We start from the raw sequence: 26,613 nt of genomic DNA, 5'->3' as shown, positions 1-26,613 counted from the left end.
CTACGACAGAGCCAGCAAAGGACTGGCACAGAAGCAGGCATGTAGACCAATGAAACATAGCAGAAGACCCCCAAAGTGAACCCACACAGCTGTGGAAAACTCATTTACTGTCAAAATCACACAACTGGGAAATTAGGGCTTCCAAGTTTCCCCTATTCTCTATTTTGTCTTTCTGTGTGCCTTGTATGTTTCCTCACCCCCAATATAAAATAAACAGCCTTTCCTATAACTCTTTTGCTCTTTGAAATGAAAATACAGCTTCATTTCTGCCTCTCCCCTCTCTCCCTCTAGCTCCTCTCCTCTCACACGCACCGCCTACACTCTCCTCCTCCTGTGACCTCCTTTTCTGTAACTAGTTGAGTATATCTATCTGTATCTATTTCTAAATATATTAACACAATCCAGAGGAGAAGCTACTACTCACATGTTCCCAAAACAGTGTAATTGCTAACTGCATTCTAAATATTCATACTTATATCCACAGACAAATTTTCTTCATCAAGAAAATTTTATTTTGAGGCAAGACCTCCATTTTACAGCAGATGGAGACCATTGCAGAAGGGCATAGCAGGTCAAAATGCAAAGGACTAACCCTGATCAATAGATGCATCTTCAATTCCTCCACCCAAGGCTCTGGAAACATAGCAGAAGAGGGGGTGGAAGATTATAAGAGACAATGGAGAAGCCAGCAGCTGTCACAGCATGTCTTCTATGCACAACAAAGAAGCTGCCCCTAAGGTCTCTTAACAACATGACAGCTTAAACAAGAAAAATGGCCTCAGTTGGCATGCCAGTGTCAATGGGGAAATCATTATTTGTAACTTTAAAGATTAGAGTTATTTGGAGAAAAACAAAAATTAGAACCATTATATTACTACTTACACCACTCCTTGGCATCACCTAAAGGACTCTACATCCTAATACAGAATATACTTGCTTCTAATTTTTATGTTTGTATTTGCCACATCCTTTTGCAGAAGAAGAAAGTGTTTTGTGAGAAGCAGTGTGGTACTTCCACAGTACAGGGAATGTATGGTGGGTACACAGCCCTGTGCGTGCAGGCAGTGTGGTGCTCCCACAGTACAGGGAATGTATGGTGGGTACACAGCCCTGTGCGTGCAGGCAGTGTGGTGCTCCCACAGTACAGGGAATGCATGGTGGGTACGCAGCCCTGTGCGTGCAGGCAGTGTGGTGCTCCCACAGTACAGGGAATGTATGGTGGGTACGCAGCCCTGTGCGTGCAGGCAGTGTGGTGCTCCCACAGTACAGGGAATGTATGGTGGGTACGCAGCCCTGTGCGTGCAGGCAGTGTGGTACTCCCACAGTACAGGGCATGTATGGTGGGTACGCAGCCCTGTGAGTGCAGGCAGCCTGCTTTCTGGCTCCTGTGCTTGCGCTAGGGCCCCTGGGACTTGTCTTTCTCCCAAGAAACTGCCAACAGCAGAAAGAGAGACTCCAGGGAGAGAAGAAGGCACTACTGTTACCAGCAGGAGAAAGACACAGTCACATTGACTTAAATATTACAAAATATATGAACTAATTACATACCTCAGATTGAAAATCAGTAATATAAAGACAATTGGATTGTTAATCATCGTTGTATAAATATGCCAAGACTATCTTGTCTAAAAACAATTTATATCTATTTAACTTGTTTGACAATTTCCTTATCAGTCATCTCACTTTCTCTGCCACAACAATTTTCCAACATACCTAGGGATTCCAAAGTGAACCTGAATAGAAACTGAAATCTAGCTGCCAAATTCTTAGTATCTTGGAAAGATCAAGTCTAAGGTCTTGTCAGATCAAATATTCTAGGTTCTCAAGGACTCTCTCATCAGTTTGTCCTTTGAAATATGAGCCACCTTCCTTTATATCCATTTTCAGACAAAATGATTAGGGGGGACATTATAAAAAATGAAATGTAAAAATACACAGAGGGTAGAGGGACTTTGATTCTCCCCATATATGCAGAAATACAAACACAAACGTAGGTGCCTGTTTTAGTTAAGAAAATTAAGTCTTCATATGAGTCGGGAGGCCTAGGTCCAGCCTCCCCCACTCATATGTGGCAAATGTGAAGCATGCCCATCATGTGGGTCCTGAACAGCTAGAGTGAAGGCTATCCCAAAAGTATGACCATCATGTGGGTCCTGCACAGCTAGAGTGAAGGCTATCCCAAAAGTATGACCATCATGTGGGTCCTGCACAGCTAGAGTGAAGGCTATCCCAAAAGTATGACCATCATGTGGGTCCTGCACAGCTAGAGTGAAGGCTATCCCAAAAGTATGACCATCATGTGGGTCCTGCACAGCTAGAGTGGAGGCTATCCCAAAAGTATGACCATCATGTGGGTCCTGAACAGCTAGAGTGAAGGCTATCCAAAAAGTATGACCATCATGTGGGTCCTGAACAGCTAGAGTGAAGGCTATCCCAAAAGTATGACCATCATGTGGGTCCTGCACAGCTAGAGTGAAGGCTATCCCAAAAGTATGACCATCATGTGGGTCCTGCACAGCTGGAGTGGAGGCTATCCCAAAAGCTGTTGCCTGTATGTGGAACATGTTCTGCTGGGTGAGCTGCCTTGTCTAGCTCAGTGGGAGAGGAAGCGCCAGCCTTACAGAGACTTGAAGTGCCAGGGTAGGGGGAAAACCCAGGGAGCCCCACGCACTCATAGAAGATGATCTGGGGGTGGAGAGAGGAGGACTGTGTGGAGTGGGGTGACCAGGAGGGTGTTGGTGAGTGGGATGTAAAGAGAATATCTAAAAAAAATTAAAGAAGAAAAAGAAAATTAAGTCTTGAATTGCTTAGAATGGTCAGGAAATTACTAAGGTGATCTTAAACCCCCTTAAAGAGCTTCTCACATAGTTTCACCCAATTTAATTGATAAATTTGCTAATAATGAGATGACTTGTTAAAAATATATTCTAGGGTCTGGAGACATGACTCAGTGATTAAGAGCACTGACTAGTCTTCCAGAGGACCTGGATTTGATTCCCAGCACCCACGCAATCAATTGTTAACTCTAGTTCCAGGAGCTACAACAACATCCTGATCTTCTGAATTCGGCAGTAACTGAATCCATGTCATGTGCAGAGTTACATGCATTTAATATACATATTATAAATACATATATTATTTATATATTATAAATATATATTATATATATATAACTCTTTCAGCATATGCAAATAATGACAGTAGAATGAACTCTGTTCATAAATAAAGAACTGAGACTCTTTTAACCAATCTCCTCACTTCCAGTACAGAGCACCACTGTTGTTGAAGAGGACCTACGTGGGAACATATATTGTTATAAAACTTCATCACTTTGCCCCTTCGCTCTGCTTTGCAAGTTTAATTTCTTGCTATTAGTTACATAAGTATTTTCGGAAGACGAATATGGCTTCAGTTCACATAAGCAAGATCTTGATTAAAGATCTTGGATCCTGGTAGATATTTTTCTTCTCATACAAAACAGAATAAAGACATTTATAAAAATCTTATAATTAATCCTTAATTTCTTATCCCTTGAAAAGCATAAGTGAAATCAGCTAGGTGCGGTGGTTGCCTCCGTTACCCCTGCACTTGAGAAGTGAAGGCAGGAATATAGCAAGTTCAAGGCCAGCTTGGGTTGAGAGTGAATATGAGGCCAGCCTCAAAAGCCAAACTAAGACGAGCATTCCACAGCCCTCCCCGGCCCAGCCATGCACAAGTGCGTTCACCTTATGTTACATGACGCCATCTTACCTGTGTGAAAAGGATAAACTGAGCGAACTGCCAAGGGAGCATGAATGCGACATTGGAGAAACAGAGCGCTATGTAGTGCTTTTTGTGAACAGTGGAGTTCCTTGATGGAAAAAAGTGACACCGTAAGTTCTGCTATAAAGCTAGCTAGTAACTCAAGAACAAAGGAGTCCTTATTAAACATCTCTTAAAAATCTAACTTTTTGTTGTTTTTCTGTTTTTGTTTTTGTTTTTGTTCTTGTTTTTTGGAGACAGGGTTTCTCTGTGTGGTCCTGGCTGTCCTGGAATTCACTCTGTAGACCAGGATGGCCTTGAACTCAGAAATCCACCTGTCTCTGCCTCCCAAGTGCTGAGATTAAAGGTGAGCGTCACCACTGCCTGAACTAACTGATCTTCTTAACTTTTACATAATGCAAATAAATAAATAAATAGATACAATAAAAATAAAAAATTGAAAATCAATTTACTAAAATTATTTAGAATGCTTGAGCAATAGAAATGCTTAAATAAAACCAAATTAGATTATTTCAAAAAAGTATTGTACAATTTTTTCAGTAAATTAAATTATTTAAAATATAATGTTAGGTCTTTGTAAAAAAAAAAATGTTTGCCATTCACTTTTAATTCTCCAGCCAAAGTCTAGGAAACAGGACATGACATTAATCCTGTATTCCTCACAGTCTCCATCACTGCACGGAGAAGTCTGTCCCACAACTGGTCACTCACATGACTCAGAAAACAAAGAGAAGCAGCACATGTGCTGGTGTGGGATGTGTCACAGCTTGTGGGAGACACAAAGTTATTTATTCACACAAAGCTGGTTTCAGTCAGACAGTGCATGCCTTAAGGTCATGATCCTAAATGCCCTGACTAGCACATTTCATTGTGCAAATCTCCTCACCCCCAATTAGTCAGACTAATATTACTTCAGATGAACACACATTATCACCTGGGGAAAGAGAGGATAGATAGCATCTTCCTCTATATAATTTTTCTAAGTACATACTGTAATGAATAAACATTGAAACCTCAACTGGAAACAGATCCCCACATTCAAATTCAACCCCTAATTGGTAGCACAGCAGGAGGCAGTCTCTGTTCTCAGGCCTCTGTAGTGAGCTCAGGATGGCCCAGTCACCTGACAAATGCATGCCTTGTCAGCTGCTTGAATGTGTGCTAAATTGTCTTCGGCTAAGTATTTAAATTCAGCATAATTCCTGCTTCTATGGGTACTTTTAAATACATTAAAATGTAGGTGCAGACATTTATGTACATGGGCATGCTGTGCAATTTTAGAAGGAAAGGGGAGGGAGAGAGGGAGGAAGTAATGAAGAGAGGGAGGGAGGGAGGGAAGGAGGGAGAAAGGGAGGGAAGGGGGAGGGAAGACAGGGAGGGAGGAAGGGAGGGAAGCAAGGATTTTCATACAAGGTGGAACCTGACAGAGCTTAGTAAGCTGAACATCTGATTCCCTGGGATCTTAGAGGAGGTAACGTTTATGATCTCTCAGTGACAGGTTTCATGGGCGCCTGTGAAATTTATTCATATAGCAAAGCTATTTATAGTGCTCTGCTATTATTATTTCTCAAACATCTGAAGTTTCTGAAATGCTTAAAAATTTAATTCATATAAGACTGTGTCTAAGGCAATAGGTTTGAAACTGACTTGTTAGAAACATCATTCAGACATGTATTAAATAGGTGTATAATATTCATATATTCCTCCCTCCCCTTCCCTCTCCTCCCCTCTCCTCCCTCTATCCCCTCCCCTCCTTCCTTCCCTCTGCATCCTCCCCCCCCCCCCCCCCCCCCGTGTGTGTGTGTGTGTGTGTGTGTGTGTGTGTGTGTGTGTGTGTATGTCTATACACTCCTTGGGATTATAAAATTTACAAGTTTCCTAATCCATTTGCACGTGGAGTACCTTTTTATGTCACATATGCTAAACTTATTTCAAAGACAACAGTTTGGGGTAAAAGGAGTTGGGATGTGTTAGCTTTGAGAAAGTAAGGACTTATTTCTCAAAAGCCTGTGCATGGGGCTGGAATGATGGCTTCTGCAGAGGACCAAGGTTCACTTCCCAACCTTACATGGTGACTTGCAAGCATCTGTAGCTCCTTTTTGAGGGAATCTGACACACTCTTCTGGCCCCTGTGGGCTCCAGGCACGTGTACAGTGATCGTGCACACGGGTAGGCAAAATACTTATTCACACAATAAAACTAAATATTTTCAAACCATAATATTGCTATTTAGAACCTGTAAAGTAACATTTTCAATAGAGAAATAGTTTATCAATTTATATTGACATTATTTATTAATTATTGATCAATTCATTTTAAAAAATAGTTCTAAAAATTATAAAACAACTTTATAATTATGACTTAGTAGGTTAAAGCATATTTTTATAAGGACAACATAATAATTTATTTAGCATTATCTTATGACTAAAGTTACCTGAGGATAGTCGTTAAGACATACATCTGAAGTACAAGGAATGGATAGGAAAAACTTTCCCGGAGAGGCGGTGTCCACATCACACGGGTGGCCTGAAGCCATAAAACACTCAGTTTGTATTGTTTTCCATTTTATAGTAAATATTACCTAAATCTCAGAGATTGGCTTGCTTTCAGAGTTTTAATCTTAGGTCCATTAAATTCTATTTCTCACTGCCTGGCATAGCTTCTGGTCCTTTGACATTCTCTACTATGGCCATTAAGGGATGCACTATTAAATGTCAAATTCAGAAACAAGAAAAACTGTGTCAAATCACTTACAGTCAAGCCAGAGGACCAACAAACGCACAGGGACAGGAGTTATGGGGACCACTGCCCCAGAAAACACCACAGCCCTGCAGGCATGAGCCTGGCATTCAGAGCTTTGAGGTACATGATAGAGGCCAGGAAAACATAGAGCATTTGCAAATAGCAATTCTATACACAATAAGGACCGACTGATATAGTTGTATATTACCAGCTGTCGAAACTCTACATGAGATAAATTTTAAAAACAATTGAAAGTACAGCGAGTTGCTAGTAAGGAAGACTAAAAATATTTTTAATCTTTCATATACATACTTAGACTGTCCTAAGACATTTGGAACAACATTGCATAGAATTTTCTATCCTAAATGTATAGAAATATAAATATAACACAAGTTTAAATATAATTTTTAAAATTATAGAAATTTAGGATTATGGGTATCTATAATCCTAAAGTTATAGAAAAAATTTAAGTTAAATTCTTAACTTAATGGCTCATAAGAGCCATACTTCTTTGGTAAGAGCCTCAAAAAGATATAATTTTGTAAGAAACCAAACTTGTAAGCCTTTAAAAGAATAATGGTTTATATTCCAAATTCAGACTCAGTCTACTGAAGTCTGGCACACCCAAATAAAATGCAGATTGTGAATGGCAAGGTATTTGTTTTCACAAGGTATTGTTTTCACAAGAAACTGTTCATGATACTGAATGAACTGTGTGGATGTTGTCAAGATAATGCCATTCCAACCACTGGGATGAACAATGACATACAATTTCAATTAAGTGAGATGGACAAGTTCTCGAGATCTGCATGTTAAATTTTGCTGCTGGGCAGATGAATCTGAAGGCATGAGGAGCTCAGTATCCACAGGGTAGTTCACAACTGCCCATAACTCCAGCTCCAGGAGATATGACACCCTCTTCCGGACCTGGGCACATGCATGAACACACACACACACACACAGATGCATACATGTATACATGCAGGCATACACACACTAGACTTTAAAATTACTGTATTGTAGAATCAAAAATCTGTCAGAGGATTAAGATATGTTAAAATCTGGTGCTGTCATTAAAACAACCATTAAAACAAACAAACAAAACCAATGACTTTCAGAGCCAGACATGTAAGATACCAATAATATAATTCTGGCACTTAGATGGCTGATGCAGGAGAATCAGAGGTTTTGAAGCCAGCCTAAAAAACACAGTGAGACCCTGTCTCTAACAACAAAAGAAGAAAAGAGGTAAGTGTATATTTAAAAGCGAGGTTTAGAGACAGTGACAGGGAACATGTCACCCTGCTTCGCCGTGCAATAGATGTGGAATCTTGGCTAAGTTCTGGAACTCTCTACTTCAGTTTCATAACCGTTATGATGATGATAGCACTTGCCCAACAGGGGGTTAACTGTCACTGAATGACATGTATGTGCAGAGCCTGACACGAGGTGTGCGATGCAGCCATTTGTCTACAGAACATGGGTGTGTGACCAAGCACCAAACGGTTGATAGTTCACATAATTTACATGTTATTCATTTACAATTTTAGATTAGCATAATTCACATACCAGTTTGTAGCATGACTTATGGTATTACAGTTTAACGTTATGTAGTCATATTAGTTTAGTGAGTACATTTCCTTGTTCACAGGGGCCACTATGTCTATAAAGAGCTGAATAGAAAACAAACCTCTCCATGATTGAAAAAGTAGCACGCGACTGTAATCAGACCTCCTAACTGACTCCCGCTGTAAGAAGAAGAGAGAACACAGTCATAGCATGCAACACACAGGCTCTTCTCATTAAATTATCTCAAAACTAAAGAACATAACTTTCTGTGCTTAAAACGCAAATAACTAAGCCATATGAGCCCAAATATTTCCCAAATGCCTGTGTAGTTGGTGTTTTAATCCTGACTGTACAAGAACACAAAGTGTGCACATAATACAATCTCAGTTTTATAATTACATTAAACCACTTTCTTTTTTTTTTCTTTTTTTTTAAATTTTTTTATTCGATATAATTTATTTACATTTCAAATGATTTCCCCTTTTCTAGCCACCCCCCACTCCCCGAAAGTCCCGTAAGCCCCCTTCTCTTCCCCTGTCCTCCCTCCCACCCCTTCCCAGTTCCCCGTTCTGGTTTTGCCGAATACTGTTTCACTGAGTCTTTCCAGAACCAGGGACCACTCCTCCTTTCTTCTTGTATCTCATTTGATGTGTGGATTATGTTTTGGGTATTCCAGTTTTATTAAACCACTTTCTAAATGAACCAAGAACAAGAAATAATTCCAAACATACGGCTCAGGACATTTGTCTGTATGCCATTATGTCAGGAATGTAAACGGAGTCCAGTTTTGTTGTTTATGATTAGGCTTAAGTGAGGGATTAAAGCTAAAGGACTAACCATTTCTCTTAGCACTAACTCTTGCTGTTTGAATGACTGAAAATACTCTGGCAGGAGCCACACGGCAGACTTTCCACACCAGACCTAGTTGGCTATACTCATCATAGGTGCTCAGACCCGTGTCGTGCAGTGAGTGTTTCCTGCCTTGCTACATACTCAGCTGCGGCCCACATCCCAGGCCACTAGACTATAGCCACCAAGGCAGCAGATCCTGTGTGTGCTCTGTCACCACTGTTTGCTCGGCTCAGGATACAGTAGACATTGGTGGAACGAAAGGAGGAGGAAGAAATGAGATGAAAAAATAAAGGAAAAGCAGCAAGAGGCGGTAGCAACCCTGACCACTGAATGGAGGTAATAAACTGGAAGAGCTGTGAGCGGTGAAAGGGTGCCGTAGACACACTGATGACAAGGGAACTCATGTCAAATGCCTTCCTCCTTATTCGAGAAGTGTAGTTAGTATACAGCATAACTGCTTCATTATTATGTCATAGGGCGTGTGTGTGTGTGTGTGTGTGTATGATTTTACTTTGCACACATTCAGCCTATTACATTTTTTATTCCTTTCCCATTTTGCATTCTTGTTGCCTTCTGCTTTTGTGGCTCATATATCATATATATATATATATATATATATAATATGTGTGGTTAATATAAAACCTGTATTATATAAACTTGTTTATCTGTATAAATCTAGATCCAGAGGCTCCCACTGTGCATGGTTTTCTTTTCCCTCATTACTTACCCTTTTTTTTAAATGTAAAAGAAAAATGTATTCATTTTTACCTTATGCAGAAGAGTGTCTCCTGGCATGTATGTACATTACATGCGTGCATAGCTGGTGCACAAAGAGGCCAGAATAAGGTGTCATGTCATCTGCAACTGGGCTTACAGATGCTTGTGGCCTGCCGTGTGGGTGCTGGAATCTGAACACCAGTCTGTCTACGAGTACAAGTGCTCTTAACCACTAGGTCACCCTCCCCATGACTTACTACAGTTCCCTCCTTCCATACCCATCAGGTCTCTGCCTTCCAACAACAGTATTCCTTCTTAATTTCACAACTCGTCCTCTATTTTTAAAAATGTAGATTAAATCTACATATAAAAGAAAACATGGTATTTGTCTTTATTTATTACTTTATTTCACATAATATGATACTGTCCAGCTCCATAGATTTTCTTGCGGATGAAATAATCTCATCTTTACTTATAGCTGAATAATGTCTACCATGTATATGTACAGGACTTTTTGCTTTTAAGTTTTATTCAGGTTAGCATATAAACCAATGCATTTTGTCATGGCATATTCCCATCCTCGTGTCACTAAGATACTCCCTCTGCTACTCTGTTCACTAGCTTCTCCCCCTCCATTGGTTCTCTTTCCTTGCCCAGTCAGTTCCCACCTCTACTTGTCTGTATGTGCATTATGTGTGTGCAGGGGCCTGCAGACGTGGGGGTAGGGAGATTGGAGGCCCTGGATCAGGAGACACAAGTGGGTAGGAGCTGCCCAACTTGGGTGCTAGGAACTGAATGTGGATTCTGCCTGAGCACCCAGTCATCATAACTGCTGCTCCATCTCTCCAGCCCCTTCTGCTTTTTAATCTCATGTATTCTGTTACTTTTTTCTGGTTTTTACCACTCTTTAGAGCCTTCTTCACCTCTCAAGATTCCCTTTCTGGTTTCATGACTTATGAGAAAACACACACACACACACACACACACACACTTACACTTTTATTGAAATCTGGGTTCCTCCTGAAGTATCTTTGGTTTTTGCTTTGGGGAGGTTTTTTGGTTTGGTTTGGTTTGGTTTGGTTTGGTTTGGTTTGGTTTGGTTTGGTTTGGTTTTGCCCGGTTTGTTTTTCAGAGCCTGGCTTCTTTTGCTTAACCTAATGATTTTCAGTTGCATTCACTTTACTGTAAATGTCATGATTTTGTTCCTCTTCAGGGCAGAAGCTATTCTATTGTGTATATGTGCCAAATTCTCCTTAGCAGCTTATCTGCTGACTGATAACTAGGCTGTTTTCTCTTTCTGGATATGTAACTAGTGAGTACAGCAATAAAGATGGATTTGCAAGAAGCTCTTTGCTGTGTTTACTTTGAGTCTTTCCGTATGTTTCTCCCATTATGTTGTTTGTGTCTTAACTCTGCAAATTATTCCCTTTTCTGTGAAAAACCTTTTCTATTTCATACAATCCAATCTGTTGATTACTGTAATTATTTTCTCACACCATGCATTAACCAGGATCAGCCCTGCTTAGCTTCCAAGACCAGTTGCATTCAATTAGTATGACTGTACACAACAGCAATTATTTCCTGCGCTAGTAGAATCCTGTTCAGAAAGTCCTCGCTTGTGCCTCTATTATTTAGTGTTTCTCTGGTATTATATTACAGTTTATCTTTGAGTGCTTAAAGTTGATTGTTGGTCAGGGAGCTATTGAGAGATCTAGATTTGTGGTTTCCCATCCAGTCATCCCCCAAAGCACCAGACGTGAATTTGGATCACTAGTACCAGCATAAAAAGCCTGAGAGGTGGACACAGGAGCATCAAGGGTGCTCATTGGCTAGAATGGCTACCCGATTAGTGGTCTGCAGGTTCAGTGAGAGATCCTGTCTAGAATATAATAAGGTGGGGAGGAATAGAGGAGGACGATTTCTGAGATGCTGTCCCCAGACACTAAGCCCAGATTTTTTTATTTCTAATTTTATGTGATTTAAGAATCACATAAATGTAAAGAAAACTACTATTTCAGCGGAATATATTCAGTGGAAAACGTAACTTAGCCGCTGGCACTATTTCAGCAGTGCAAGGTTGCTAGGCTGGATAGAGCCAGATGTAACTGCTATTTTATGGTCTTCCCTCCACCCCAGATTGCAGGACGACTCCAGATAGCACATTCAAGCGAAAACGAGATGAAGCAGAGAAGGGACAGCTGAGTCTGCAGTTCCTAGATATAACAAACCGTTCCTAGATATAACCAAGGCTGACTTAACCTTAATTTTCAACGACAAAAGCCAACTCACGTGGCTTGCCTAAGGAGCAATGGAGAGTGGATATGTGATATGTGATTGTCATGACTAACTTCACAATCTCAGACTAGACACATTCATACTCCAAACAGTTTTCAAAAATCCCCCAAGGAGTAAAAGGGTGTTTCTTAGTGGCAGCTCATCTCTGTTTGCATAGCATTGGTTAGAGAAAACCAGTTCTATAAAATTAGTCAATTTGTTTCATTAAGTTTCTTCTTCTTTAGTCAATGGGTATCAACCAGTCCTTAGAGTGTCGCTCTCTTTATTAGTCTTACCTCAGGTAAGCACCGTATATGAAGAACAAGCCCATCATTAGTCCATTTAAAATAAAAATTACTCCAATGTAAAAGCAAGCTGGGTCTCCCAATCCTTGTTTAAAAAAGACACAGGTTATTCAGTATTGAATGAGCAATATGCTTGCAGTGCTTTATAAACAAGAACTTATAAATGTGCTGAACACGTTCGCTCTCATGCTCACTCGTAAATGCTACAGTCATGTTTACCTCCACAGCACATTGATTTGTTTGCTATACCAGGGACCAAGGCCAGGTCCTCACCCAGCCACAAGCCCTACAATGTATATTTAGTTATACTTACACTTTCCCCTAATGACATGATTCTGTAAAGTAATGCATGTTGGGGTTCACATTGATTCAAATGCTGAGGCTACTGTCCAGGGTCTGGGACTTATGTAGAGATACTTGGAACATTCCCTGGAGCCACTTCTGTCTTTTCTGAGCCCTCGGATCAGTCTAACACAGTCCCTAACCTCAAGGGAGATCCTTGCTGTGTGTTATTGGATCTAATCACTTCATCTGCTATGCTGCAGACATGCATGATGTATATGATATATGATATATATTGATATAAATGTTACATATGATAGTGTTGGCATGTATGTAACTTCCTGTGTGTTTTAAATTCATCATTTCACACAAGTCTTGGGCAAAGTTTTGAGATTAATTAGTATGAAGGATTTTTATGTTTGAGAAAACTATTTAAAACCTAGGTGATTTTCAAAGTTGCTCTGCCTGCAGGGAGGCAAGCCCTGCGACCTGGTTTGCTCTGTCTGGTTTGGTAACCCTTTCATCGCAAGACCACACAGCCTCTGTCACATGTTCTTTCTACATCCAGTTGCCATCCATGCACAGATGGTGGCAATTCTATATCCAGACTGGAGCTCTTTCTTATTTCTGAGTTTCTACAGCCATATACCCACTTAGTATTTCCAGCTCAGGGTATTTAGGTTCTGATACGAGCACTCAGTACTTTTCATTCTCCTGTCTGTCCAAAGACTCGAACTAGAAGCCAAGCATGTGCCTCTTCATCATTCCTCTCACCAAACATCCTACACCCAACTGCTTTTTATATCGAGACATTTGCAGTCATCTTTCGTCCAAACTGACTGGAGCGTATCAGTGGTCTACCTGACTGCATGGAACCCATCTCGACCCCTCACATACAAGCTTTTCACGCAGCTAGCCGTGATGCTTCAGCATGCGCATATGTTGTGGTTCTTCAGTACATATGGCACACATCCACAGCCAGCACGTGGTCCAGTGTGGTCCGCCCTTAATTACATCCCCAGCATCTGGACATTTCTAACAGGCACGACCACTATAAGTGCTAACAGCCTGTTGATAGCTTAAGCCCTCTGAGTTGAAGGGCTATGTCAATGTCTCCCAGTTCTTCTGTGAACTCCAAGTATCAAACACCAGCCTCTTGCTGATCAGGAACTTGATATATACCACACACATGTTTAAGGTGATGACTTTCAACCCTCAGAAAAGCTGATACCTTTTTGACGATAGGCATTCTATAAAGTCTAATGTTTGAAAAGCCATAGTCTCTATTGCTGTATGTTGCAAAAAAACACAAGGTGTAGTCACTCCTTAAACAACCTCCACCAGTATCATCTTAGGTTTTTAAGGAAATCAGTTTTGAAAAAGTATGGGAAATTCAAATTTTGTTCATATTCTAAGAGTTAAATAAATTTAGAAAGCAGCAATATTGTGGAAAAATAGTCATGTGTGAAGACATGAAAAAACAACTGTATATTTCATGCATGTTTCTGTGTAGCTATGGACAGAGTCACAAGGGGAAGTTGGAAAACTGTTACATAATTCTCAAGGGTATTTTGTTCATTTTTGTTTTTAATTTGTTTGGCAAAGATACAAATGTAAAAGACATACAGAGAGGGTTTCATTAAAATTCCTCTTGTACTGTGAACAAGGATAAGGCAATATTTATAATAGCTGGATATTAGCATCAACTAATATATAACTACTGCAAGTATATATTTAGTTCTTTATCTCCCTAAAGAGTGTACTAATATTACCCCAAATAATTTGTACTATCTTATTCTGGATTAGACTTTTACACAAGAATAACTTACATTGGATATATTGGTACTCAAATTAAATTTCTAATTTATACTCTAATGATTAAGTATGTAGCTTCTTCAGAAAATAGGTTTAAAGTATAAGATATGTATTGAGATGAAACATTTCTATAATGTCTTATATAAAATTGATCACAGTTTGTAATAAATTTCAAATGAGTCCCAACATCAGCTGTCTACGAAAACATGAGCACGCGCACAGCAATATGAGGAGGACACGTGCCTTCACAGCTCTGCACTTCGTTAAGAGGCTCCATTCTGGTGACATTCCAACATGTCTTAGTTTCTATTCCAAATACATTCATTATTCCTATGACTGTGCGATACCAGTAGGCTATGACTACCTATAAAGGAGAAGATGAAAGAAAACATACTCTGATCACAATAATGGACTTCTCTAAAAAAAACATTCTATGTTTACATTGTTTTAACATTAAAAATCTAAATAAACTTATTTGAAAAATAGCTATTTTGAAATTATATATTAGTAATATGTATATGGTAGTCAATGTCATTACAGTGCCAGAACCATACAACCAAATATAAGAAGATATGATTAAAGAAAAGCAAAAAGTATACAGTCACACTCTATAGCATCTCACTTCACTCTAGATTTCTTTCCTTATTGTGAAAACACATCATTTTAAAAACTGCAATGCAATGGAGTCACAGCTCCAGGGCTGGTTGGGGTGGGGGAGGAGGTGGGAGTGTGTCTGGTAGAGGGACATATACATGGAGGAAGGGGGTGGGAGGAGAGGTTGGGAATCTTCAGGGAGGGGGACTTTTGGGAGGAGGAAATTGGGAAAGGTTTTACCACTGGCAATGGAAATGAAGAAGATACTCAATAAAAAAAAGAAAAAACTCATAAAATCAGCACTTAATATTTGATGTCACCCTCTCATCTGTGTGGCACTAACTGGGTGTAGCTACATGTACTCGAAAGATCTAACATACAACTTTTAAAATACAATTTTAGAATGTATTATTTTTATTCTTTGACTTTGTGGTACCTGTACAAAATACATACCACAGTATATACTTACTAAATCTAAAAGCATATTTCTTTTGGTATGGACTTTGAAATAGTAAGGAAAATACAGTTTTGGAATCAAATTTGAACTCCATTTCTGTCCCTGGGGCTGTAGAGATGGTTCAGTGGTTAAGAGAACAAATTGCTTTTACAGAAGGCTGGAGTTCCCTTCCCAGCACCCACACTGGGTAGCTAACAATCACATTTAATTCTAGCTGCAGACTATCTGATGCCAGCTCCTGAATGCTATGGTTACTTGCACTCAGAAACACATAAACTGACACACAGACAGACAATTATATATAATCAAAAATAAATCATATTAAAAATTTATACTCTACATATTATAATTTCTATGTTCTCAAGTGACCTTTCAACCTCAGAATGCCAACTAATCTTTCAAGTGAAAGTAATAATAACCATTTGTTATGAAAGGAATGAAAGGTCTTCTATACAAATGGCTGGCTTAGAATATGTAAGAAATATATTTAACCTTCTCAAAAAATATTGCTCTCAATGTACATTTTTAACCCATAGATTAGACATTAACAATATAAGTACAAAAAAACATGAATATATAAAACTGTGATATTGGGTAATCACTGGTTAATTGAAGACTTCTCCATCTTGTATCACCTATAAATACAACTCAGGACAAACTTCAACCTGTATATTACCATACTTTCACACTGATATTTGAGTATCAAGGAGGAAATTCTGGGGATCTATGGACCCCAACCCAATACAACCCTATGCTGCATCTAAGGACTTATGAACTAAAATATGCATATACCTCCCATCCTGTGATCCTAAATGTCTACTATCTGATCCTCTGTAGCCTGAGCCATGCATGTGTTTCACAATTAGCACTGCCAGACATTCTGTGGTGGCCACAAGTGCCCAGGGTCTGAAGCTCTGAGTCCCTGGAGCACTCCAGGAGAACTCTGTCCTTTCCTTACCCATTCAGACTCTAAAGTGGTCAGCTGAAGACTGGTGTTAAATGCCTGTGCACCACAATAATTCTCACCTTTGTCTCTTTCTGGCACTCCAACCTCAATTTCGGAGGAACTTTGAGGAGAGCGTCAGCTCCATAGAAATTTCCTTCATGTGATCAGATATGCATCTTGCCTAAACTAAGCAAGAATGATTTCTGATATCCCAATAGTATATTATCCTGAGTAGCCCCAATATGGAACCACAAATACAAAGCCAGAAGATTCAAAAGTTGCCAAATTGGGCAACAGTAAATAGAGATCCAAATGCACGCTCAACGTTGGTAGTATAGATATTCATACCAAAAGACCCAGCCAATGGTCTAAGCCCAGATGCCCAAGTCCTACTGTGAAAACATAACATAAAAAAACCAAGACATTATTCCTGGGGTTAACTGTCTCTGAGAAAATCGATTTAGAAGATCCACAATATAATAAACACAAAATGACAATTATAAACATATACAAAGAATTCAAAAGAAGTATGAATAAACACCTGTATGAAGACCAACATAACACACAATTGAATAAAATAAGATAATTTGGGAGATAAAAATAGGTTTCAATGAAGATTTTGGTTGTTACTTTTATTGTTACAGAATTTCATATATGTGTATAGTGTATGAAAAAGCCATTCATAGAAAAGTGGAGGAACTGGACCTCCCATTCTCTCCTGACCAGTTCCTCCACTTTCCTCACCACCACTCCTGTGTCACCAACTTCAAATGCCCTTTTATAAAATTCACTCAGTCCATTAGTGATACCAATTCTGAATAATTATATTCTTTCATGCAAATGGACTTGAGATCAGAAATCGCATGAGCATTTCATTGGATACAGAAGAATCCACTGACAAAATCCAGAATTCCTTCATGAGAGCACCCTGTGAGATTGTGTCTCCCAGTAGCTTCAGAAGTTACACTCATAAAGGCGCACTAACATGACTGCTTACCCGTGAGCTGAACAAGGTTATCAACAATAGGTATGCTTATGTGGGAAGGCCAGGAGGCCTTCACAACTTGGAGATGCCAAGAGTAGGAGAAAAAGTCTTTCCCAGAAACAAGCATACCAACTAGTTATAACATACCAAACGATCATCCCTGAAAACACAAATACAAGTAGCATTCTATAGACTGAACAGCTTATATTTAGAAATATTACATACATATAATTGGCATAATTATATATATATATATATATATATATATATATATATATATATATATATATATAATTAATGAGTAAAGAAAACAAATTTTAAAGACAGCAAGGAGATGTAGGTAGGAAATTTTGGAGAAAAGAAAGAGAAGGGCAAAATACAATTATAATGTCAATGATTTTTTTAAAAAAAAAAAGTGACATGAAATCTTGGAGAGAGTAGAGATACGGGGTACATATCCCAAAGGCCTACAGACAAGCTCATGCTAAGAGAAAATGGAAAAAAACTCCATTTTCACTAAAATCAGAAACAAGACAAAAGATGTCCACTCTCTCCACTCCTGTACAATATAATACTTAAAGTCTCCTAGCTCTTCTGTGATAGATAGTAGATAGACAGGGCCTCAAGTGGAGGGATTGAGTTATCAACCCACAGTAAAAATTTCTGACCCAGAATTGTTCTTGTCTAAAAAATCTGCAGGGACAAAAATGAAGAAGAGACTGAAAGAATGGCTGTCTAGTGACCAACCCAACTTAGGAGCCACCTCATGGTAGAGAACCAAGTCCCGACACTATTACTGATGCTGCGATGTACTTACAAACAGAAGCCTAGTATGGCTGTCCTCTGAGAGACCCTACCAGCCGCTGACTGAGACATATGTAGATACTTACACCCAACCATTGACTAAAGTCAGAGATACCTATGGAGGAACTAGGAGAAGTACTGAAAGAGATGAAGGGGAGGGTGACCCTACAGGAAGACCAGCAGTCTCAACTAACCCAAACCCCTAGGAGCTCCCAGAGACTGAGCCACCAACCAGGTAACATACACAGACTGATATGAGGACCCCAGCACATATACAGCAGAGGTCTGGCCTCAGTGGGAGAAGATGTACCTAATCCTGGAGAGACTTGAGGCCCCAAGGAAGGGTGATGTTGGGAGAGGGGGATGGAGCACCTCTCAGAGGGAAGGGGGAGGGGGAATGGAATGAGAAACTTTGGGAGCGATGACCGAGAAGGGGAACAATGGATGGAATATAAATAAATAAAATAATTAAATAAAAAATTTTAAAGATTAAAATAGCTCCTGTGTCCTGACAGCAATGCAATAAAATTTAAAATGTCATCAAAGGAATCGCTGGTGAATACACAAACTCACAAAAATTAAATAGTTCATTACTGAATGATGAATGAGTCAAAGAAGAAAAAAATCAAATTTCCTGGAATTAAATGAATATGAAAATGCAATGAAAAAAATCTCCTGGACGCACTGAATGAAGATCCCTTCCCACACAAGGGAAACTGAAAGTTCTAAGTGCCTATATGAAAAAAAATCTCACACACACACACACACAAAAAACCAAGCAAATGACTTAATGGTGCAACTTAAAAATTTGGAAAAACAAGAACAAACCAAACCCAAACCCAATCAGCAGCAAGAATAATAACTGCTAGAGAAGAAATCAATAAAAATAGAAACAAATCAATACTGAAAATCAGTGAGTCTAAGAGCTGATTGAGAAGTTTAAAATGAATGGCAGACGGTATTGGCCCATACCTTTAATTCCATCACTTAGGAGGCAGAGGCAGGCAAATCACTGTGAAGTCAAGGCCAGACTGTGGACAGAGAGAATTATCAGGTAGCCAGGGTTACACAGAGAAATCTGTCTCAAAAAGCAAAAAGCAGAAGCACAAAGAGGAGGAGAAAACGGAAGAAGAGGAGGAGGAACAGGAGAAGAAGAGGAGGACAAAGAAGGGGAGGAGAGAGAGAAGGAGAAGGAGGAGGGGAAGGAGATAGGGGGAATGAGGAGGAGAAGGAGGAGGACAAGGAGGTGGAGCCAAGCTGACACCACGGCAGGCTGCAAAATGCTAATTCGGGGCATTAGGTCTAAGTTTCTGTTTCCCAGAATTGAACAAACTAGTTCCAGAAAAAACTAAAGCCCATGGGCAGCCAAGCAAGAGCTGTCCACAATCTGGCCTGAGGCAAAAATAGTCAGCAACAGTTCTGGAAAGTTCCCAGAACTCTAGCCAATCCAAGAGACATCCCCTCTAAAGACAGAGAGCCAACCAGTCAAGATAAAGGTCACCTACCACTCCCTGGAATTCCCTGACTAGGCTTTAAATTGGGCCTGAAAGTTTACCCTGAGATAGGCATTCTGATAAATGGTAGATCACTGGGTACTGATTTCTGCAGAATAAACTCTTTGCTTTTGCATACTATTTGAGTCTGGGGTGCTATTCTTCAGTGATCACAAACCTTTACAGAAGGAGGAGGAGGAATTAGGAAGAAGAGGAGGAAGAAGAGGAGGAGGAAGGAGGAGGAAGAGGAAGGAAGGACTCTTTTGCCTGGTCCTTTCTGCTGGGACAGATTGATAGCTAGTCTGCTCCCCTGAAGATAACACATCCTGCGGCATCCCAGGAGATCTGCTGTACACAGGGTAACTGACAGCACAGTCTGAAGGCATATCAGGAGATACACTGCACACAGGGCAACTGGGCAACCCAACCAACATCGTAGTCTGAAGACCCTCCCCACCCCCCCAACCCCGGGCCTCTGTGCAATGCAGAGCAACTCACCCAACAGACATAAAGCCTTCCTGGAGTTATGCTTCATAGAGGGAAACAGAAACCACACTCCTGGAGAACAGCTTCACACAGGTCAACAGTTTGACTGCTCCACTGAAGAAACAACAGTATAAAGGCCTCCCAGGAGATCTGTTGCAGCCAGAGTAACAGACAAGCAGCTTCTCTATCCCTCTGAAGAACCCCCAGGTGGAATGCCCCACAGGAGGTCTGCCACAGCCAGGGCCACAGGCCTACCAGGAGACCTGAAGCAACCTAGGGACAAAACAGGCAAATTCCAGACAGAATCACCCAGACTAGCAAATACCAAAGATAACTAGATAGCGGGAGGCAAGCATAGGACTGTAAGCAACAGAAGCCAATATACACTGGCGTCATCAAAACCCAGTTCTTCCACCACAGCAAGCCCTGAATATACCAATACACCTGAAAATCAGGAGGCTGACCTAAAATCCTATCTCATGAAGATAATAGAGTCCTTTAATGAACTCACTGAAAGAAATACAGGAAAACACAGGCAAGCAGGTAGAACCCCTAATGAGTAAACAAATAATTCCCTTAAAGAAATACAGGAAAACACAATCAAACAGGTGAAGGTATTGCATAAAGTGGTCTAAGACCTAAAAATGAAAGTAGAAACAATAAAGAAAACACAAATGGAGACAAATCTAGAAATGAAAAACCAAAGAAAGAGATCAGTAATTACAGATGTAAGTATTGCCAACAGAATACAAGAAATATAGAACAGAATCTAGGGTGTAGAGAAAATTCAAAATATAAAAAACTAACCCAAACCATCCAGGAAATTCAGCACACAATAAAAAGGCCAAATCTAAGAATAATTGGAATACAAAAGAATGAAGGTTCCCAGCTCAAAGGACCTGAAAATGTGTTCAACAAATCATAGAAAAAAACTTCCCCAACCTAGAGAGAGAGGTGGCAATAAATATGTAAGAAGTCAAATGTATAGAAAACCAAATAAATGGGACCAGAAAAGAAAATCCTCATGTCACATAATAACAATCAACCATTAAATGCACGGATAAAAGAAAGAATATTAAAAGGAGCGGGGAGAAAAGGACCAAGTAACATAAAAAGGTAGACCTATCAGAATTTTACCGGACTTCTCAACAGAGACTATGAAAGTCAGAAGAGCCTGGTCAGAGGTCATGCAGACTCTAAGAGAACATCAATGCCAGCCCAGGCTGCCCAGCAAAATTATCAATGAGCATAGAAGGAAAAAAACAAAATATTCCAAGACAAAACCAAATTCAAACAGTATCTATCTATGAATCCAGCCCTACACAGGATCCTAGAAGGAAAACTCCAACACAAGGAAGGTACCTACACCAAAGAAAAGACAAGATATTAAGCATCTTACAACAAAGTTAAAAGGAGAGAACCAGAAGCACATGAAGCTACCTACAAAACCAAACATATCAGGAACCAATAGTCATCTGCCTTCAATATCTCTCAATATTTATGGACTCGACTCACGTAAAAAAAAAAAAAAGACATAAGCTAACAGACTGGGTATGCAAACAAGATCCAGCAATTTTCTGGATACAAGAAACACACCTCAATAATAAAGACAGACACTATTCAGAGTAAAAGAATGGAAAAAGGTCTTCCAAGCAAATGGTCCCAAGAAACAAGCTGGAGTTGCCATCCTAATATCCAATAAAATAGACTTTCAACCAAAACTTATCAAGCTTAATAAAGAAGGACACTTCACATTCATCAAAGGGAAAATGCACCAAGAGAAAGTCTCAATTCTGAACATCTAGGCCCCAAATGCAAGGGCACCCACATTCATAAAAGAAACTTTAAAAAGCTCAAAACACACATCAAACCCCACACAATAATAGTGGGAGACTTTAATACCCCACTCACACCAATGACCAGGTCACTAAACAGAGTCACAATGAAACTAATAGAGGCTATGAACTAAATGGATCTAACAGATAGCTACAGAACATTTCACCCTAAAACAAAAGAATCCACCTTCTTTTCAGCACCTCCTCATACCTTCTCCAAAATCGACCATATAATTGACCACAAAACAACCCTCAACCAATACAAGAAGATTGAAATAATCCCATGCATCCTGTCAGATCACCATGACCTAAAACTGGTCTTCAATAATAGAAAAAACAACAGAAAGCCCATATACACGTAGAAACTGAACAACGCTCTACTCAATGATAATTTTGGTCAGGGAACAAAGAAAGAAAGAAATTAAAGGCTTCCTGGAATTTAATGAAAATATTGACATTTCATACCCAAACTTATGCAACACAATGAAAGCAGTGGAAAGAGGAAAATTCATAGCACTAAGTGCCCTGGTAAAGAAACTGGAGAGATCTTACACTAGCAACTAAACAACACACCTGAGAGCTCTAGAACAAAAAGAAGCAAACTCACCCAAGAGTAGAAGGCAGGATTATAGTTAAACTCAGGACTGAAATCAGCCAAATAGAAACAAAGAGAAAAATATAAAGAATCAACAAAACCAAAAGCTGGTTCTTTGAAAGAATCAACAAGATAGACAAACCCCTAGCCAAACTAACTAAAGGGTCCAGAGGCAGTATCCAAATTAACAAAATCAGAAATGAAAAGTGAGACATAGCAACAGAAATGTAGGAAATTCAAAAAGTCATCAGATCCTACTACTAATGCCTATATTCAACAAAACCAGAAAATCTAGATGAAATGGATCGTTTTCTAGACAGATACCACATACGAAAGTTAAACAGAAGTCATTAAAAAACTCCCAACCAAAAAAAAGTTCAAGGTCAGATGGCTTTAGTGCAGAATTCTAACAGATCTTCAAAGAAGACCTGACAGCAATATTCCTCAAATTATTTCATAAAATACAAACAGAAGGAACACTACTTGATTCATTCTATGAAGCCACAATTGCTTTGATACTTAAACACACAAGGATCCAACCAAAAATAGAGGACTTCAGACCAATCTCACTTATGAATAGTGATGCAAAAATACTCAGTGAAATTCTTGCAAACCAAATCCAAGAACACATCAAAACAATTCTTTGCCATGATCAACTAGGCTTCATCCCAGGCATGCAAGGTTGGTTCAATATATGAAACCCCATTAACTTAATCCACTATGTAAACAAACTCAAAGAAAAAAATAACCTGATCATCTCCTTAGATGCAGAAAAAGCACTGGACAAAATCCAATACCCCTTCCTGTAAAAAGTATTGGAGAGATGAGGAATTCAAGGCCCATACCTAAGCGTAATAAAAGCAACTCACAACAAACCAACAGCCAATATCAACTTAAATGGAGACATACATGAAACAATCCCAATAAAATTGGAGAAAAGACAAACATGCCCACTCTCCCCATATCTATTCAATATTGTACTTGAAGTGCTAACTAGAATAAGACAATAAAAGGAAATCAAGGGGATATGAATTGTCAAAAAAGAAATAAAGGTGTTGCTATTTACAGATGTTATGATAGTATACATAAGTGAGCCAAAAATTTCTACCAGAGAACTTCTGCAGCTGATAAACAATTTCAGTATTCAGCTGGATATAAAATAACTCAAATCAGCAACCTTCTTTTAGACAAATGATTAACAGGCTGAGAAAGAAATTAGGGAAACAACTTCCTTCACAATAGCTACAAATAATATAAAATATCTTGGTGTGACTCTAATCAAACAAGTGAAAGACCTGTATGGCAATAACTTTAAGTCTCTCAAGAAAGAAATCTAAAAAGATCTCAAAAAATGGAGAGATCTCCCATGCCCATGGATTGGCAGAATTAATATATTGTCATCCTACCAAAAGCAATCTACAGATTCAATGTAAACCCCATCAAAATCACAACATAATTTTTCAAAGAAATAGAAAGAGCAATTCTCAAATTCTTCTGGAAAGGCAAAAAACCCAGAATAGCAAAAATAATTCTTAACAATAAAAGAACGACTTGAGGAATCACCTTCCCTGACCTCAAGCTTTACTACAGAGTAATAGTGACAAAAACTGCATGATATTGGTAACAGACAATTGAAAAGAATTGAAGACCCAGAAATAAAACTACACACGTACAAACACTTGATCTTTGACAAAGATGCCAAAAATATACAATGGAAAAAAGAAAGCATCTTCAATAAACAGTGTTGGTCTAACTAGCTGTCTATATGTAGAAAAATGAAAATAGACCCATATTTGTCACCTTGCAGAAAGCTCCATTCCAAGTGGAAGAAGGACCTCAAAATAAAACCAGATACATTGAATCTAATAGAAGAGAAAGTGGAAAAGAGCCTTGAATTCACTGGCACAGGGGGGAGTTTCCTAAACAGTACACAAATGGCTCATATGCTCTAAGATCAAGAACTGATAAATGGGACCTCATGAAACTGGAAAGCTTCTGTAAGGCAAAGGACATAGTCAATAAGACAAATCGGACACCTGCAGATTGGGAAAAAATGTCTTCACTAACCCCACATCCGATAGAGAGCTAATATCCAAAATATATAAGGAACTCAAGAAACTAGTCACCAAAAAACCAAACAACCCAATCGAAAAATGGGGTATAGAACTAAACTGAGATTTCACAACTGAGAAATGTCAAATGGCTGAGAAGCACCTAAAGAAATGTTCAAAGTCCTTAGTGATCAGAGAATTGCAAATCAAAATGACCCTGAGATTCCACCTTACACCAATCAGAATGGCTAAGATCAAAACCTCAGGTGACAACACATGTTGGCGAAGAGTTGGAGAAAGAGGAACACTCCTACATTGTTGGTGGGAGTGCAAAATGGTATAGCCACTCTGGAAATCAATCAGGAGGTTCCTCAGAAAATTGGAAATAGATCTATCTGAAGACCCAGAAATACCACTCTTGGGAATATAGCCAAAAGATGCCCCACCATGCCACAGGGGCATGTGTTCCACTATGTTCATAGTGGCCTTGTTTGTGGCAGCCAGAAGCCATAAACAACCCAGATGTCCCACTACAAAAGAATGAATACAGAAAATGTGGTTCATTTACACAGTAGAATACTACTCAGTTATTAAGAACAAGGACATCTTGAGTTTTGCAGACAAATAGATGGAACTAGAAAATATCATCTTGAGTGAGGTATCTCAGACCCAAAAGGACATGCATGATATGTACTCACTAATAAGTGGATGTAGGATGCTGGGGACACCTTCTGGAATATACTAGAGACCTGGGAGGTGAGAGACTCTCAGGACTCAAAAGGAAGGACCTTAAATAAAATGCCCTACAGTGGGCAGAAGGAACTTGTAGAGCCCACCTCCAGGAGAAAGACAGGGCATTCAGTGAGGGATGGGGTTGCCATCCCACATTCAAAACTCTGACCCAGAATTGTTCCTGTCTAACAGAACTGCAAGAACAGAAGTGGAGACGAGCCTGAGGAAAAGGAGGCCCAGCGACAGGCCCAAAGTGTGATCCAGCTCAAGGAGCCTCTAAAACCAAAACCAGGATCCTCCTATTTAAATGGAATCATTCTTGGAAAAGGGAAAAGTAAGTTTAGTCAACACACACACACACACACACAGAGAGAGAGAGAGAGAGAGAGAGAGAGAGAGAGAGAGAGAGAGAGTCAAAGAAAAGGCAAATATCCACAAATCATAAACTCAAAAATACTCAATAGACTACTGGAAAATAGAATACAAACATTAAAAGGATTATGCACCATGACCAAGTCTGCTTTATCCCTGAAATTCAAGAACAGTTAACATATGTCAACATAACAAAAATAGCATAAGTCAATATAACATAAAGGTAACAAACCACATAAACACACTTAAAGACAAAAATAACACGATCATCTTAATAGATGCAGAAAAAAGCCTTTGACAAAATTCAACATGGCTTTATAGTAAAAGTCCTAGAGAATGTAAGGCTATAGGAAACACACAGCAACATAATAACCGGTAACCAACATAGTCCTAAATGGAGAAAGGCTTGAAGTAATTCCACTGAAGTTAGGAATGAGACAAGAATGTCCACTATCTCCACTCATTTTCAATATTTTTCTCAAAATATTAGCTGGAGAAATAAGGCAAGAGAAGGAAATTAAAGGGATACAAGGGGAGAGAAGAAATCAAACAACCCCTATCTGCAGGTGATGTGATGCTACTACACACTAGAGATCCCTTCTTCCAGAAGGCTTATATGAATGATTAAAAAAATCAGCAATGTGACAGGATACAGATCGACTTGCAGAAATCAAGCTTTTTCATTCACCACAAACAAACATAGAGAGAAGGAGGTCGTGGACACACTCTCATGTATAAAAGACTCGAAGAAAAGTAAATACCTAGTAATAGACATAATAAAGGAGGTGAAGGAGCTCCACAATGCAAACTTTAAAACCCTGAAGAAAAAATATAAACACTAGAAAATGGGAGAAAAAAATCCTATGCCCATGGATTGGTAGAATTTAGATTGTGAAGATAATCATTGTACCAAAACTATTTATAGATTCAATACAATCCCAATCA

At 39.3% G+C, this 26,613-nt stretch overlaps 1 protein-coding gene across 1 annotated transcript in view; it reads right to left on the bottom strand.

Annotated features, from left to right (window-relative positions):
- Positions 1 to 26,613, bottom strand: part of Dpy19l2 (dpy-19 like 2) — a 109,369-nt gene that overhangs the window by 71,274 nt on the left and 11,482 nt on the right. The window contains exons 5-9 of the mRNA XM_052189673.1: positions 14,562 to 14,682; positions 12,213 to 12,306; positions 8,195 to 8,252; positions 6,197 to 6,288; positions 3,751 to 3,850 (exon numbers count right to left, since the gene is read on the bottom strand). Of these exons, the coding sequence (XP_052045633.1) occupies positions 3,751 to 3,850; positions 6,197 to 6,288; positions 8,195 to 8,252; positions 12,213 to 12,306; positions 14,562 to 14,682 (465 nt within the window). The remainder of the gene's footprint in view (positions 1 to 3,750; positions 3,851 to 6,196; positions 6,289 to 8,194; positions 8,253 to 12,212; positions 12,307 to 14,561; positions 14,683 to 26,613) is intronic.

The sequence above is a fragment of the Apodemus sylvaticus genome, chromosome 7 (genome assembly GCF_947179515.1).
Source record: "Apodemus sylvaticus chromosome 7, mApoSyl1.1, whole genome shotgun sequence".
NCBI classification, from domain to species: Eukaryota; Metazoa; Chordata; class Mammalia; order Rodentia; family Muridae; genus Apodemus; species Apodemus sylvaticus.
Note: the sequence above shows the minus strand (reverse complement) of the source record. Positions and strands in the feature narration are given on the sequence as shown.